Source organism: Vicugna pacos, unplaced genomic scaffold (genome assembly GCF_048564905.1).
Source record: "Vicugna pacos unplaced genomic scaffold, VicPac4 scaffold_19, whole genome shotgun sequence".
NCBI classification, from domain to species: Eukaryota; Metazoa; Chordata; class Mammalia; order Artiodactyla; family Camelidae; genus Vicugna; species Vicugna pacos.
In genome coordinates, this window is record NW_027328740.1 from 75,957,186 (window position 1) to 75,973,526 (window position 16,341).

Below are 16,341 nucleotides of genomic sequence, written 5' to 3' on the forward strand. Positions count from 1 at the left end.
GCCCAGGCTCCTAAACATGTCAACTCATCTCCAAGAAGCAGATGGAGAGTGCGAGCATGTAGATCACAGGGCCCTGTGAGGACAAGTACAGATCATGGCCACGACATGCCTCTCCTCTTCCTTAAGCCATAGAGGTATTTCCGGGGAGGAACAGAAAATTCATCCAGAGCCTGCTAGGTGGGCTCTTGCAGGTGGGACTAGTGTCCCCTGTGCTTCTCACTCACAGGGCTGGTCTAGACATTCTTTTTATTAATTCTCTAGCATCTTCTCCTCCAACTTACCAACAACCAGAAAGTAGGATCTGATCTTAGGTAAGTTCAAGAATCACAGAGCACCACCTCCAAAGCGGGCCCGGTAGCACATGCCAGGTCTTCTGACCGCCACCTGTGGGACCACCATGAGCCCTCTCCAAACTCAAGGACCGAGGCCGTAGGCCGGGGGGACACAGCTTCCCTCACTCACCCCAGCAAAGGGGGACCACGTCTCGGCAAAGGCATCTCACCCTCTTCAGCCCGAGGGACAACACGATAGATATATGGGGAAACAGAGCAGAAGGTGGGGGGTAGGCAGCCCAGAAGAGCTCATCTGTACTTCCGAGGCACAGTGGGGCCATTGACTTAATCACAGGGACAAAGTGGGAATGAACATTTCCCTGCTCTGTCCCATGCACCGTGATACACCTTTCCCTGCATAAGGAGTTCATTAGGAAGTCCCTGGCGGTTTTTCTGATGTCCTAACTTGGCATGGTGGCTGTCGGGCAGGAAGAGACGGCCTGAGCTGAAAAGGTGCTGGGCCTGGGAGGCAGGTGACAGCGGCTCCAGCCGCAGCTCAACCAGCGCCTCGTTCTGCCTCTCGGGGCTCAGCATCTCATCTATAAGCAAAGGGATGAGCATGTACCAGGACAGGCTGCCCAACAGAAATGAAATGAGAGCCATGTAAAGAAAGTTTCCCAGTTGCCACGTTTAAAATTTGAAACAAAGAAACAAACCAACAAACAAAAAACAAATACTAGAATGTGATTTTAAGAACAGATCTTACTTAATCTACTGTATGTAAAATGCTATTATTTTGACATGTAATCAATATAGGAAGTAAAGAGATAGTTTATGTACTTTTACTAGACAAGCCTCAGCGTCTGATGTGCATTTGACCTACAGCACATCTCAGCTGAGTCCAGCCTCCTCCCCAGTGCTCCTAGCATCAGTGGCTTTGGCTACTTTATTGGACAGCAACTCCAGGGGTCCCACCATGTTCCTGGCTGTAAAGCGGGAGTAAGTGTCCACACTAACCCTAAAAGGATCTCTCTGAAATAAAGGCGGATTCACTTTGAAATGTCTGGAAACCGGCGGGCTGCACCTCCCTCCCCCCTTGGCTACAAGATTGACTTCTTCCTTGCTGATCCCTTTCTGGATGTAGGGAAGCAATCCAGCACACAGCCAAGGTGGACTGGCTTCCAGGTAAACTTACCTGCTGTCTGTGTCCAGTCCCATGAAGTCCTCCTTCTCAAACGGGATGCAGGGGAGGGGGATCTTGTCCCCAGAATTCTTGGGGCCACCATCCAGCCACTTGGACTTGAGCAAGATGAAGAGTGACTCAGTGAAGTCCTCGATCCTCTTCTCCACCACCCTGCAGTACTCTTAGATTGAAGGCAACGTCGGTGCGCGTCTGCTCGGCTACCTCCCCATGCTGCACAAAGACAAAAAGCTGAGAGTCATTAAGCGATGCGCCATACAGCTCCTCTGCATGTGGAGCTTCTCGAAGGCCTTGGCAGAGAGACATTCGGTAATGGTGACAAGGCCCACGAACTTGGGGTGTTTCTGGAAGACGCTCCACCGATTCTCGGGCACATAGCGGTGCCTGTAGTGGATACAGAGTGTCCACTGGGAGCCACAAGGGCTGATATGGCTAACCGAGGTGAGTAGCTGATAGATGCAAAAGAAATTCTCCTCTGAGATGATCTCTATGGATTGGACCACAACGGGACGAGTCTGGTGGTCCTCAGCACACTGCACGTAGTCAGGGATGCTCATGTTGCAGGCCCTGCCGAGAGGGGAGAGGAGATCGAGGTACATTCTCTGCTGTGTGCTACGGGCCCATCTGGGTTGCGGTGACCTGGTGTGTACCTGCCAGAAGACAAGGGAAGCCAAAGCAAATCCAAGGGTACAGTTTGTCCTCAGAGTCTGCATATGGCTACTGTAGCTTGATCACATTACCCAGCTTTTGGTCTAGGCTTCCTGCCTCTGCAGAGAAAGGTCATTTCTTATTTTCTATTTCCAAGCACCTAGCAAGGCCCTGATGCAAAGTCACTGCTCAAAAATGCTGAATAAAGAAATGAACAAAGGAAATGCTTCCCCAACCCCCTTCAGCAGAATATAAAGAAAAGGACCACAGTAGGATCAAAAGATCTGGATTCCTATTCAATTTATTTGAACTCCTAAGCTTCATAATAATGGATAAGAAAACTTGCCTTGGGGTAGAGGGTACTGTTCATTGCTAGAGCATATGCTTAGCATGTACGAGGTCCTGGGTTCAAACCCCAGTACCTCATTTTAAAAATGAAACAAGTAAATACACCTAATTACCCAGCTGAAAAATTATTTTTTAATTCAAAAATCAAAAAACACCTTGCAATTGACACAACATTGTAAACTTGACAATACTTCAATTAAAAAAAAAAAGCCTTGCCTTACAAGAATATATCTGGATTACGGATGTTTGAAAATGTAAAATGCATAGGGTACCACCTGCATAAAAGGAGGTGACTGTACACATGTTCTATCCCTCCTTTATGAGTTATACTTCCTTTGGGGGGGTTATAACCTCTCAGAGCTAATTTTCTCAGATTAAAAAATATAAACATTACCTGATTCTCAGTACTGCTGAAGAATCAGATAACTCTATGAAAGCATCTGACCCACAGAGTTTACTCAATAAATGTTTGTTGAATGAATGAATAAACAAGCAAAGTGAATGCTGCTCCCTGCCACAAACCATCATAATGGTACTGCCTGGAAATCCCAAGCCCACGTTCACCCGACTCTGCATTAACAATGTGGGTGACCTGGACAGGCCTGTGTGCTTCTCGAAGCCCCAGTTTAATCGTGAATAGAAATAAGGGCAATAACACAAACCTCAAATTGTTAGTGAGTCAGTAATGAATTGTACCCCAACACTGTAAGATGGAACCATTAAAAAACTGGGCAAAGGGCCCATAGGCCCTCTCCATATAATCTCTTACTACCACATGGGAATCTACATTACATCTCAAAATTAAAAGTCTAATATTTTAAAGAGGTTATCGAGGTTAGGTGAGCTCACTGTCTCAAATAAGGAACACACAGTACAAATAGGACAATGCCCAGCCCATGAGATACACTCAGTTAACATTCCCACTGAGCCCACTAGTCCCTCCAACTTCAGAGCAAGAGGATGGGTCCTCGTGGCAACAGGCCACAGCACCTGAAGCTAACAAAGCTAATGGTGTCCACTTAAAAGAGCCCCTGTCACCACCCTTGTTCTAATTTTCTATTTGTAATTTTTTTCTTTTCATTAAATTGGAACTCCAAATTGCATAGAATTCTTACCAGATATCATGATGGCAGCCCTTCAAACCTGACCACAGAGATCATGATGGCAGCCCTTCTTGGTGAAATAATAAAATGAAAAGCCATTTCCACAAGACCTCTGTGTAAATCTACTAGGGAACTTCATCCTGGACTGAGGAAGAGGACTGGAGAGTAGGGGGTAAACTGGGACACGGAGAAATATGGGCCACCTGTCCCACAATGGACTTTAGACTCACCCTCACCCTCCAGGAACGTCTAAATACACACAGACAGAGTGCTATGGACAAGAATTTTTTTTAAACAAATCCCTGAATCCCTAGCAGATCTTGTTTCTACCGAGACACAAATGTCTTATTTGTATAATGTTTCACAGAAGCCTTAAAATATTATCACCCCAACTTGACACATCAAGAAACTGAGGTAGAGAAGTTTATCACATTCTACAAGATTAGAGAGAGGCCACGTCAGACACCGTATTTAAATCCAAGTCCCTGCTCCGTTGCTCACACTAGAAAGTGTCACATACTGCCTCTTTCCTGCCCTCTCCCTGCAATAAATCTCTGAAGAGTCTTTTCTGTGTCACCTGCAATCAAAATCACATCAAGTTTTCACAAAGAGCTATGTCACTCCTTGGAGGACATACCAAAATCTAAAGGGTTGGGTTGAGAGGAGATATTTGCATTTTCTCTTTCTCAAAGGAAACATGGCTTTAAAAGAAACTGAAAAGTATTTATCTAGTCTAAGCGCTCATTGTGCACAGAAAGAAACGGAGGCTCAGAGGAGAAGAGGAAAGGGCGTTATTAACAAATATTGCCTCAGTGCAGCACCAAGCCAGCCCTGGGCACTTCTGGGGGAGGATCTGGAAGGCCCAGGAGAATGAGTGTTAGAAAATAGAAAGAGAAGAAGAATATAAGGCCCCGTCTCTACACCACCATACCATGAATTTCCACCAAATTACCCAGTATGGGTGCAGCCAATATTAAGGTTGTCTAAACAGGTTATTGAAACCTGGAATTCTCAACCATAGTGGAAATTCCAGCATTTACTGTGCTTTTTTCCCAGTTCAATCATCAATTCAGTGGGCATTCTGTACCAGGGACTACACGAGACCTGGAGTTCTCCCAAATAAAGATCTCTATTACCACGTGTGCAAACCACATAAAGGCAACCAGAAGAAAAGCGCCCACAGATAAGATGGAATTACTGAAACTGAAAGCAGCCAAAGAGCATATATTACTAGGAAAAATGGTGCTCCTATAAATGGACTCATGGACATAGAAAGCAAACTGTATTTAGCAGGCAGGAAAGGAGGGATTAACAGATACAAATTAGTAAATATAAAATAAATGACAAGGACCTGCTATATAACACAGGGAACTATATTCAATTTCTTGTAATGAGTTATACTAAAAACAATCTAAAACATATGTATATACATATGCATATGTTTATAACTGAATCTCTGCTGTACACCTGAAACTAACATTGTAAATTGACTACACTTAAATAAAAAATAATTTAAAAAATAAGTAAAAATAAAAGCAACGCCATTAAGAAAAAATAAAAGAACACTCTAATCCCCTTAGCTGTAGGTGGTGGAGAATTCTGGTTGTAAACACCAAGTCCACTGGATCACTCCAGCAATGGCTGTCACTCTTTCTGACCATCAGAGAGTCACTTGCTTCACTGAGGTTTCTTTTCTCTTCTGTGAAAGGCTACAGCTGCAACTAACGATGTATAGAATCTCATCATTCACAAGCCCAACAAGTAGTGAGGACTTCCCATGGGCCAGGCTCTGGACAGAGGAAAATATAGGGTCCGAAATATATTCATGGGTAGAAGAAGTTTGTGCCATAAAGACGTTAATTCTTCCTGTTTTGATAGACAGATTCATTGCAATTCTGATTAGAATTCCTACCAGATTTTTCTTGGAATGTAACAAGTGAATTTATGGTCAAGATTAGCCAAGAAATTTCTTTAGAACCACCACTGGGGAGGGGTGGATAGGTCATTAATTTCCACTGCTCTTTCTGAAGTGATAAAAACGTTCTGGAATAATAATGGTTGCACAACTGTGAATATGCTAAAAGCTGCTGAATTTTACCATTTAAATGGATGTACTTCATGGTGTGTGAACTATATCACAATAACGCTGTTATATGAAAAAATATTTCTTGACAAATATTTTTCTTTTTATACCACTAGTCTGTCCCACAATTTAAGAAAAACAAAAAACCAATACAAACAAAACTGTGCCAGGAGTTCTTTAGGACTGCAATATCCCTGGGTCTCCAAGGCCTCTGGTGATGCTGTTCCTGTTAACACACACTAGCTGGGCTGGGCTAGCTAGGGACTGTAACTATCTTTTTAAAATTGACTGTCACACGTTTCACCCTTGGAGAGGGAAGGAAGGAGGATATCACAGCTTCATGCCTTCAGCTCATTTTTAACAGAACCAAGCCCTGCTTTCACCACTGTTAATCCCTCTCACTATAAAAACACGTGACATCAACAAGCACCGCCATCATAACACCTGAAAGTGTTCAAGATACTTACCTGCGGCAGAAACACTGAGGGAGGAGACAGAAGCTTGCTCAGCACTGATGCTCCCTTTTCCCGACTCCACCAGGTGAAGCTGGGCGCTACAGCCAGAGGCTCTCAGTCCGGGGAGCAGCACACACGCCACTGAGCTGGTCCTGAGGGAGGGTGAAAGGGAAAGGAGGGCAGCCCTAGGGGGGAGGGAAAGGGGGGGTGCGGGCTGCAGCCCCGCTCGGAGGCCAGCCCCAGCACCAGCATAAGCCGCCCGCTCCCGTCCAGGTCCGCAGACCACGCCCGCCCGGGAAACAGCCCGCCCATTGGTGGGGACGGGCAGGCGGCCGAGGAGAGGAAGCCCGGGAGGAGAGGACTCGCGGGCGGGAGAGGGGAAGGGGACGCCAGCCGTGGACTGAGGGGATCCCGGCTGCGTGAGAGGTGGCAGGCGCACACCTGGACCTGGACAGCTGTGGCCGGGGCGCCGGGGCAGGTGGTGCTGTCAGAAGGGTCTGGCCAGAGAAATTCAGCTGAACACGGGCTGACTGGCGCCCTTGGGGGCTGTGAAAGGCGGATCACCCTCCCGAAGCCGCCTGAACCCTTTCCCTGGAGCCCCCCACCTTGCACTTCCACAGCCAGAAGCCCCGGCCCCAGGCAGGAACCAAAGGCCTAACGGGCGACAGAGTTGAGAAGCATTTGGGGCCAATCCCCGGCTCGGACATGGAGCTTCGAACCAGGGGACCACCAGGCACCGACAGCGCATGCGCAGGAGGGACATGGATCCTCTCTGCATTCTGCGAGAGAAGGTGGGACAGCGAGGGAGGGAGAAGATGGGAGCGGGTGGAGAAGAGGGGAAAAGTGGAGGGATACAGATGGACAGGAAGAGCAGAGAAGGGATGGGTCTGGATAGGGGAGTGTCGTAGCGGAGTTGGAGAGAAAAAGCTTTACCTCTAGGGCACCCTGAGATGGCAGACCTACCTCTGTACCCTTCTGTAACCGTTCAAGTCCCGCAGCTCATGTTTTACCTCCCTGATCCAGCCCTCCATCAGATGCTTCTGCAGAAACACTACGGGGATCACACCCGTTGCCCCCATGCGGAGCTGGGTTTTCTGTTGCTCTGAGAACCAAGCACCCGCAGGTGTTGTCGCTCAGAACTTCCTTGGGAAGAGCACATATTCCCCTTTTACACGCTGGGAAACAGGCAGGAAGGATCACTGCCTTAGCTCCACTGTCCGAGGTGTTGGGCTGGCGGGGAGAGGTGTGGTACAAGATCAGAGCCCCAGACAGAGCAGACTGCCTGAGTGTTGGTGCATAGTCCCCATCCCTCCTGGGTAAACCATACCCCAACCTAGTGGAAACATCAAGGGCTCACAGTGGTTTCCTGGGGGTGGGAGAGCTGTCCTCATGTGAAGGAAAAGTCCAGCTGGGCTAACAAGCTAAGTCACAAATCTAAGTGTGATAAGTGTCGGTTTACTGATCTAAGTTCTGCTGGGCTATCTCGTAAATCTGAAGTTTAGTGTCAGTTTACTGGGCTAACAACCTAACTCGTAATTCCAAGCTCAACAAGTGTCAGTAATGTGAACTATTACAAATTGATAAGCTCCAGTGTACTGATTCCTTGCATTTTGTTCTTTGAGTCTTATTGGCTAATATCCCCTTACTTGTATTGAAGTCTTTAAAACCTCATGTGCACGTCTTGGAGGTGCTCAGAAATTCGGAGCAGAAGCCCCTCTGAGCCCGCCGGCATAAAAATTCTGAGTACTCCAGCACTCCGATTGGTGCTTGTTTCTTGGCTGGCCTGTTTCCATAACACTCAGCTCCAGTGCCCTGCTTTCTAGGTAGATAGGAGTGTTACCAAGTCCAAATTCATTCTCCTCAGTGCAGGACAGGCCAATAAGTTTGGAAACCAGATGTTGGGGCTTGGAATAGCAAGTTTCTGTAGACCTAGTTGGCAAACTAATGTTCTGGAAAACCATCTCCCCAAGTCACAATTCAGGCTCCTTTCCTACGCGCTTGGTTGTTGCAAACTTCTTAGTGTAGGAATTCCTTCTTGTTAGAATCCTTTGTTCTTACAGCTATCTGCGTGGGTCAGATCCCTGTAAATCTCCAACAAAACAAACGTTATTTTCTATTCTGCAATTTGCTATCTTTTAATGAATGAAAAAATGTTAAATATCCTTAAAGGTCAGAGCTTCAGAATAAGCTCTCCTGTGTATTTCAGGCTCTAGGCAACAATTTTTTACAAGCAAGATGAAGCCTAGGAGACAGAGCATAGGGTTAAATTCAAACGAACAGATCTAATATGGAGTCAGATTTGTTCTGTTCTATTACCCGGGCAGAAGCCACTTGAGGATTTAAATCTCTTTAAGTTAAAAATAACTAAAATTTTAAAGGAATTTACATACATAGGTGGGAATGTGCAAAGCATATCTGGAAAAGCACCCAAAAGATAGTAAACAGTGGCATCTCCAGACAGGGCTGAAAGAACAGAGGATGAGGGAAAACTTCTTTCACTTGTGTATTTTTGTGCTCTGTTTGAGTTTTTTTTTTTAACCTTTTGCTTGCATTTCTTTTTCAGTTAAAATAATGTGTAATGGAGCAAAGGAGTAACTAGCTTAGCAAATACAGCAGCCATGGAATCACTAAGTCATCACTTTTGATTTAAGCCAGAAAGCATTTATTGACTCTCTCCAATGTGCTCAGTCCTGTTTTAAGACTTCTTTTATTATAATAATGATAATAATAATAATAATAATAATAATAATTATTATTATTATTATTATTATTATACTATTATTATTTCTAGTACTATTACTATTACTATTATTACTACTATTTTATGAAATAATAACATGGTATACCTCACCCCTGCCCATGACTGGTGGAAAACCAACTGAGTTTTTCTTGTGTTGTTTTCCAAGGAGTAGAGGTGAGTTTATAAACAGAATACATCTTCAGGGCAAAACAGGCAGTGTGCATTACCAGCAGGCCAGACAGCAATGAAGGGTTTTCAATTGAGGCGCAAAGAAGCTGAGAGAGAAAGCCTCAAGGACACTACAAAAAGCTGCCCAAACTGCCATCTCCATGGTACTACTGAAATAGGAAAGAACAAATCTGACTCCACATTTGATCTGTTTCTTTGACTTTAACAAAGCCAAGTTAATATGCTCCGGTCTTTTCATGGGTTATGATGTCACAGAGGAAACGGACAGGTCAACAAGGAACCACTCTGCCGTGATCACGGAGCCGGGGAATGGGATGGGTTGCAAGATGTATGAAGCAGCCGCAACTGTGCCCGTGCTTCTAGGCAGGTATCCAAAATCGCCTCGACAAGGTGTCAAACATTTGTGCCCACGTCCTCATCAACAGACATGTATTAAAGACAAATGGAAACATATAAAAGGCCAATACCCTTGCTGGGTACACCGTCCAAAGAACAAAGTCTCAGTTTGACAACTGGCCATCTCGGTTCCATGGGATTCATTCTTGGAGAACCTTAAAAACCACTCTTCTGTCCTCAAGAATTGCTGCATATTTGTCCTATCTTTGGCTCAGGGATGCAGCACGTTCAAGTGAACTTTAATGTCTGCACAGATTTGACTGTCTTTCTCCAGGTTCATTTGTCCATTCCAATGAGGCCTGAGCTATGTCCATCCTCCGTAAGATCTATTCCCTCCAGTGACAGTTCATTGAGCCTGCAATTAAAAGCCAAGTGAACAAGACTGTCCTCAGCTAAAAATTTCACCCACCCTTCACTGTTTTCTTAATCTCCTCTCCTGGCTAATTGCAACAGACTAACACCTCCCTCCACCAAGATTACCAACTATGTCATTTTGTCTCCCCAAAGAGAAAGTAAGGTCCATAATAGAGGAGACAACTACATAGTCACCTCTGAATTCGTAGCATATAGAACTGTTAATAAAAAGATCTATGATTATGGCTTCTTTCCTTTAAAACCTTTCTGGTTATTTGAATGAGACCTTGGAAGGGAGGTGTTTGCTGTCCAGTATCTTGATCCACAAGACTCTGGAGGCCTTTTTCAGAATGGCTGTTCACTGATTCATTCAAAACACAACTTATCAATCAAGGAGTATCTGGGCTTTTCTGCCAGGTGTTTGTGGTCACTCTAATGCCAGAACAACTTTAAATTATATCCTTACTTTGGATTTGTTATTTTTCCCCTCTTCCAACAAAATTGACTTTCCTTAATTTCTTGCCTTGAGGAATTTTTTTTTTCCTATTTCACCCTTTAGTAAACCAAGATCCTCAGGATGGGCTTGGCCCATAATATGATCCCCCATCCAACTCCTAGTGTCAGAGGCCTGGGGCTCACATCCTGCCCTCCTGTCAAGGCAACTGAAAATCAGTTCAGGATCAAACCAGCACCCCAGGGATTCTAAGGCTCGCTTATCTCCCAGAAACCCTGCTTTCTCATTTGTCTTGGCTTCTGAGAATTTTCCCTCACTTTCTTGACAATTAGTTGTGCAGCTTGAAAGATGAGGAAGGAAGGTTTTATTTCTTAATCAGCATTTTAAGGAACTTGTGTAATGAAAGTTTTCACGAGTTTCTAGAACCCTCCATTGCCGAGAAAGAAAACACACTAGACATTTTCTAAATTTAGCTCCCATGTGCATTTTTTCTTTGTTTTTGTTTTCTTAACTGTTAACAGACATTTTTTAATTAAAAAAAAATAAGGCCCCAAAAAGGATAGAACACTGAAGGGGCAATCAAAATTAAAGGGCAAAGACAGAAAAATGATAACTACTCTACAAAGTTAATATAATACATACACTATGTATCAGATCAGCAATTCTCAGTAACAGCTAATTGAAAAATGACCATGAGGTAAAATTTCTCTCCTGTCAGGACATGGCCAACAGAAAATACAATTAAACCAACAAACTAATATCCTAAGTCTGGCGAGGTACAGAAGTCTACAAGCTAAATGTGTCTTCTTCTGGAAAAGAGGAAGACACACCAGCTCTTTTCTGTGGAGCCTGAGCCCACGGGAGGACGGTGAAGTGAGCTCTGTAAGTACCCAATTAGCAAACTGAGTGATGAATAAATAGACGTGAGCTTTGATGACAGAGGTGATACTACTATTCATTTGTCCTGTAAAGTATGACTTCCGTTCAGTGATCAATACTTCGGTGTCCTCAGGAGTTGACATTATTCGAAAATGCACAGCCTGGGCGCAGACCTCCACTTTCAGCTCGTGACACTGCACTTAGATGTCACAAGGGCACCTCCAACTCCACCTGCAAAGAGCTGACTTCACGGTGCTCCTCCCATAGCCGTCCTGCCCAGGGCCTCTGGTCGGGGGCTAAGTTCTCCGTGCCTCTCCCAACTCAGACCCATCACTCACAGATGTGAATGGACCCCTCCTTCAGGGCCCAGATATCCTCAGACACCGAGTCCCACCACCCACACCTGACCTACCAGATACTCACTGGCACTCACTCAGCACTGACTCTCTGCTGGGACCATGCTGCACACTGCAAACGTTATCTCACTGGATCTCCACAACAGTCCTGGGAATTGGGTACATCGCTGCTTCAATTGATTAGATAAATTGTTTCACTTCCTTGAGTGCGTCATTCAAACTGACACGGCTACTGAGCCACAAGCCTGGGCCTGAAAACCACTTGAAAATTGAACACTGCTACACCTCGCAGCCACCCTACTCTGACTCATCACATCACCTCCTGCCAAGCCTTCTAAATGTTTCCAAGCATTCTACAAGACAAAAGTGAACTACGAGAGCACCCCACTCTCCAACATAAAATCTGTCAATGATGGTCCGCTGCCCTTAGGAGAAAGCCCCACCAGGCCTGAGCACAGCCCAACGGCCCAGCATCCGCGTTCCCTGCGCGGCCACGCCGCCTCACCCAGTACGCAGATCTACACGTGCCTTCTCTAGGACAGGGATGCAGACTCCGCACAACCCAGGGCTTGTCTCACTTGAACAATGATCACCTTCTTCAGTGTTCATCTTCTTCTTTGCTGACACTCAGAAAAATGTTTTCTCATGATGAATAAATATCTTTTTCCTTATAACTTCCCATCATTGATAATGAGCTCCCCCGAAAGAGAGAAGACCTAATTGTCAGTCTCCTTATCTGTAAAGTGAGATTAACAAGGAAATATGTGAGGTTTTATGAGAAATAATATTCATGTGAGGCTGAGGGACAATTCCATCATACAATAAGCACTCAATATGTGCTTAATTAATATTAATAAGAATATATTGCATTCCAGCAACCTTCAATCAATTTTTAATGACTTTGTCCAACAGACTACTGACAAACTGTTGGACGAACCACTTTGAGCAGATCAGCACAAGCGTACTGGGATAGGTAAGCGCTGACTCCAGTTGCAGCTGCAGCCACCCAGCACTACGGGGTGGGGGCAGTTTGCTCAAGCTCTTACATGTTGCTTGAGCATTTAGTTGTCGTTATTGATTAAAGACAGGTGGGGGTTCTTTAGTCAAAGCACCTGAAACATAAATCTTCAAAGATTGATGCAAATTAGGTTTCAAGAACAACACTCTCACTAGAAATTATTTGAAAATCATAGTCTTAGCTACTCCGCACATCAAAAGGGCATGTTCTTAATGTATCTGACTAAATACACCGGAAGGGTTGTTTAAAAGAAATTACGATGAAGCCATCCTGAATAAGCTCCAGTATCATCTGCACAAAGCCCCACCCAAGGGTCTCATTTCACATTTCCACATAGGTGTTCAGGTAGCTTAACTTGGGTCTTGATTTCTTATAACACGGGGCGGGGAATAGTTGTGGATAGATTTAAGTAGCAAATATATAACTAGGGTAATTGCTGTTAAGGAATTCTAGAAATAAGAAGATTGATATATAGTCCCACCCATAAGAAACTCAGCATGTCCAATTACAGCAGCATTAAAAATAAAATGAGGGATACATTTAACAAAAGTTTACAAGATTTGTACATTGAACTTTTTGAAGTATCACCAAAATAAATTTTAAAAGATCTACATATATGGAAGACATCCCATTTCCATGGAATGATAGACAGTATTATTAAAAATATTAAGACTCCTCAAAATGATCTACATATACAGTGGAATCCCTATCAAAATTCCAGCTGACTTCTTTGCAAAAATTGAAAAACTGATCCCAAAATTAATATGGACGTGCAAGGGGCCCAGGATAGGCAAAACAACCTTGCAAAAGAAGAGTAAAGTTGGAGGACTCACTTTAAAAGTTACTAAAATGCTATAGTAATAAGTCAGTATGATGCTGGCATAAGTTTGGATAAATAAATCTATGAGACACAATAAAAACCCATGGGGAAAAACTTACATTTACAGACAGTTTTCCACTAGGGGGCCAAAAACACCCCATTGAAAGAATAGTCTATTCAACAAATTGTGCAGGGACAGCTGGGTATCTGCAGGCAAAAGAATCAATCTGGAATCTGAACACCCATATTTTATATAACAAATAAAAATTAAAACAAAGTAGATCACAGACAGAAATGTAAAAATTAAACCTATAAACTTTCTAAAAGAAGACAGAGTATAAATCTTTGTGGTCCTAGGATAGGCTTTGGTTTCCTGGATACAATACCAAGAGCACAAGTGATAGAAGAAAAAAGCAGATAAACTGGACTTCATCAAAATTAAAACCCTTTTCTTACAAAGGACATCATCAAGAAAGTGAAATGACAGGGGAAATGGGTATCTCAAGTCAGAGAGTGCTTGCTTAGCAAGAAAAATAAAATAAATCATTACATCTAACTACCTCCCCTGTAAAGAAATTGTTTTAATGTTTAAAAAAATATAGTGAAAGACAATGTGCAGAATAGAAGAACAATTTTGCAAAACATGTATCTAATAAGAGAGTAGCATCCAGGATATATAACGAATTCTTACAACTGAACAATACAATAAAACAGACCCAATTTTTAAATTTACCACGAATTTAGATACATATACAAACGGCCAATAAGCATATGAAAAGATGCTCAACATCACTAGACAAATCAAAATCAAAATGAGATCTCATTTTACACCCACTAGGATGGTTATTACCAAATCACGGACAATAACGAATGTCGTTCAGGAGGCAGAGAAACCTCATATGCGGCCAGGGAAAAGGGACAATTGTGCAACTTCTTTGGAGAAGCCTGGTATTTCCTCAAAAGCTTAGAGTTATATGGCTCAGCAATTCCACTCCTATATGTAGAGTCATCCCTCAATACCCTTGGGGGGTTGGTTTCAGGAACCCCACACCCTGGATACCATAATCCAAGGATGTTCGAGTCCCTTTACAATCAGCCATCTGGATCCATGTAGTGGAAACTACAGATATGGAGGGCCAACTGTACAGCCAACAGAATGAAAAGATATTCTCATAAAAATTTCACATCAATATTCATAGCAGTATCATTCAGAGTAGCCAAAAGTTACTAACAATATCCATCCATCAATGAACAGATAAACACATTTACCAAGAATAGGCCCACAAACTTTTGGTCATTGAAACTTTGACAAAGGAGGTGAGAAAATACAATGGAGTAAAGACAGCCTCTTCAGCAAATGGTGCAGGGAAAACTGCACAGCTGCATGTAAATCAATGAAGTTAGACTACTCCCTCACAGCATACACAAAAATGAATTCAAAATGTGTTAAAGAATTAAACATATAGACAAGACACTATAAACCTCTTAGAAGCAACCATAGGCAAAACATGTGACATACATCTCAGCAATGTTTTCCTAGAGCAGTCTACTCAAGCAATAGAAAAACAACCAAAAATATACAAGAGGGATCTAATTAAACTTACAAACTTTTGCACAGCTAAGGAAACAGTAAGCAAAACAAAAAGACAACGAACCTATGGAATGGGAGAAAATATTTACAATAAATGAAACTGCTAGGGGCTTAATTCCCAGAATATGTAAACAGCTTTTACACTTAATAAGAAAGAAAAACAAACAATTCAATTCAAAAAATGGCAGAAGTCCTAAAGAAACATTTCTCCAATGAAGACGCACAAATGGCCAGTAGGCACATGAAAAAATGTTCAATATCATTATCAGAGAAATGCAAATCAAAACTGCAATCAAATATCACCTCACACCAGTCAGAATAGCCATCATTGAGAAGTTCACAGACAATAAATACTGGAGAGGCTGCGGAGAATTGGGAACCCTCCTACACTGTGGTGGGAATGCAGTTTGGTGGAGCCATTGTGGAAAAATGTATAGAGGTTCATCAAAAGACAAAACCTTGACCTCCCAGATGACCCAGCAATCCCACTCCTGGGCATATATCCAGAAGGAACCCTAATTAAAAAAGACACCTACTCCCCAATGTTCACAGCAGCACTATTTACAATAGCAAGACATGGAAACAACCGAAATGTCCACTGACAGATGGCTGGATAAAGAGGTTGTAGCATATTTGTCCAATAGACTACTATTCAGCCATAAAATAATAATAAAATAATGCCATTTGCAGCAACATCAATGGACATGGAGAATGTCATTCTAAGTGAAGTAAGCCAGAAAGAGAAAGGAAAATACCACATGAGATTGCTGACATGTGGACTCTAAAAAAAAAAATAGAAAGAAACAAAAAAATAAACTTATCTACAGAACAGAAACAGACACAGAGTCACAGAAAACAAACTGTGGTTACCAGAGGGGGGAGGGTGTGGGAAGGAATAAATTGGGAGTTCAAGATTTGCAGTTACTGAGTATGTAAAGAATAAACAGCAAGTTTATACTGTATAGCACAGGAGAATATATTTAATATCTTATAGTAACTTATGTTTAAAAACAGTATGAAAATGAATGCAGGTATGTTCCTTTTTAACTGAAGTCTTTTGCTGTAGACAAGAAACTGACACAACATTATAAACTGACTAGACTTCAATGAAAATATTTTTAAATAGACTAAAACCAAAAAAAATGGAAAAGGATATTATCAAACAAAAAGAATAAAGTACTGATTCAGGCTACAATATGGATGAACCTTGAAATTTTATGCTAAAATAAGCCAGACACAGAAAGCCAAATAGTGCCCTATAAGGTGAACTGTATCTAAGCGTTTATTGTACTACTGTAAATTTTTCAGAGGTTTGAAATCTATCAATATCAAAATAAAATGTATTATGCATTAAAAACGCTTCCTCACAGGAGGGCTTTAATTATTAAATGCAGAAACGCATATAAAGCTCTTGGAAAAACAATTTGCACGTCC

The 16,341-nt window shown here is 42.8% G+C and overlaps 1 protein-coding gene across 1 annotated transcript in view; it reads right to left on the minus strand.

The window, feature by feature from the left end:
* The window catches only part of LOC140693569 (uncharacterized), a 112,249-nt gene that overhangs the window by 42,032 nt on the left and 53,876 nt on the right, over positions 1–16,341 (minus strand). The window contains exons 3-4 of the mRNA XM_072957358.1: positions 6,123–6,262; positions 1,468–1,686 (exon numbers count right to left, since the gene is read on the minus strand). Of these exons, the coding sequence (XP_072813459.1) occupies positions 1,468–1,686; positions 6,123–6,262 (359 nt within the window). The remainder of the gene's footprint in view (positions 1–1,467; positions 1,687–6,122; positions 6,263–16,341) is intronic.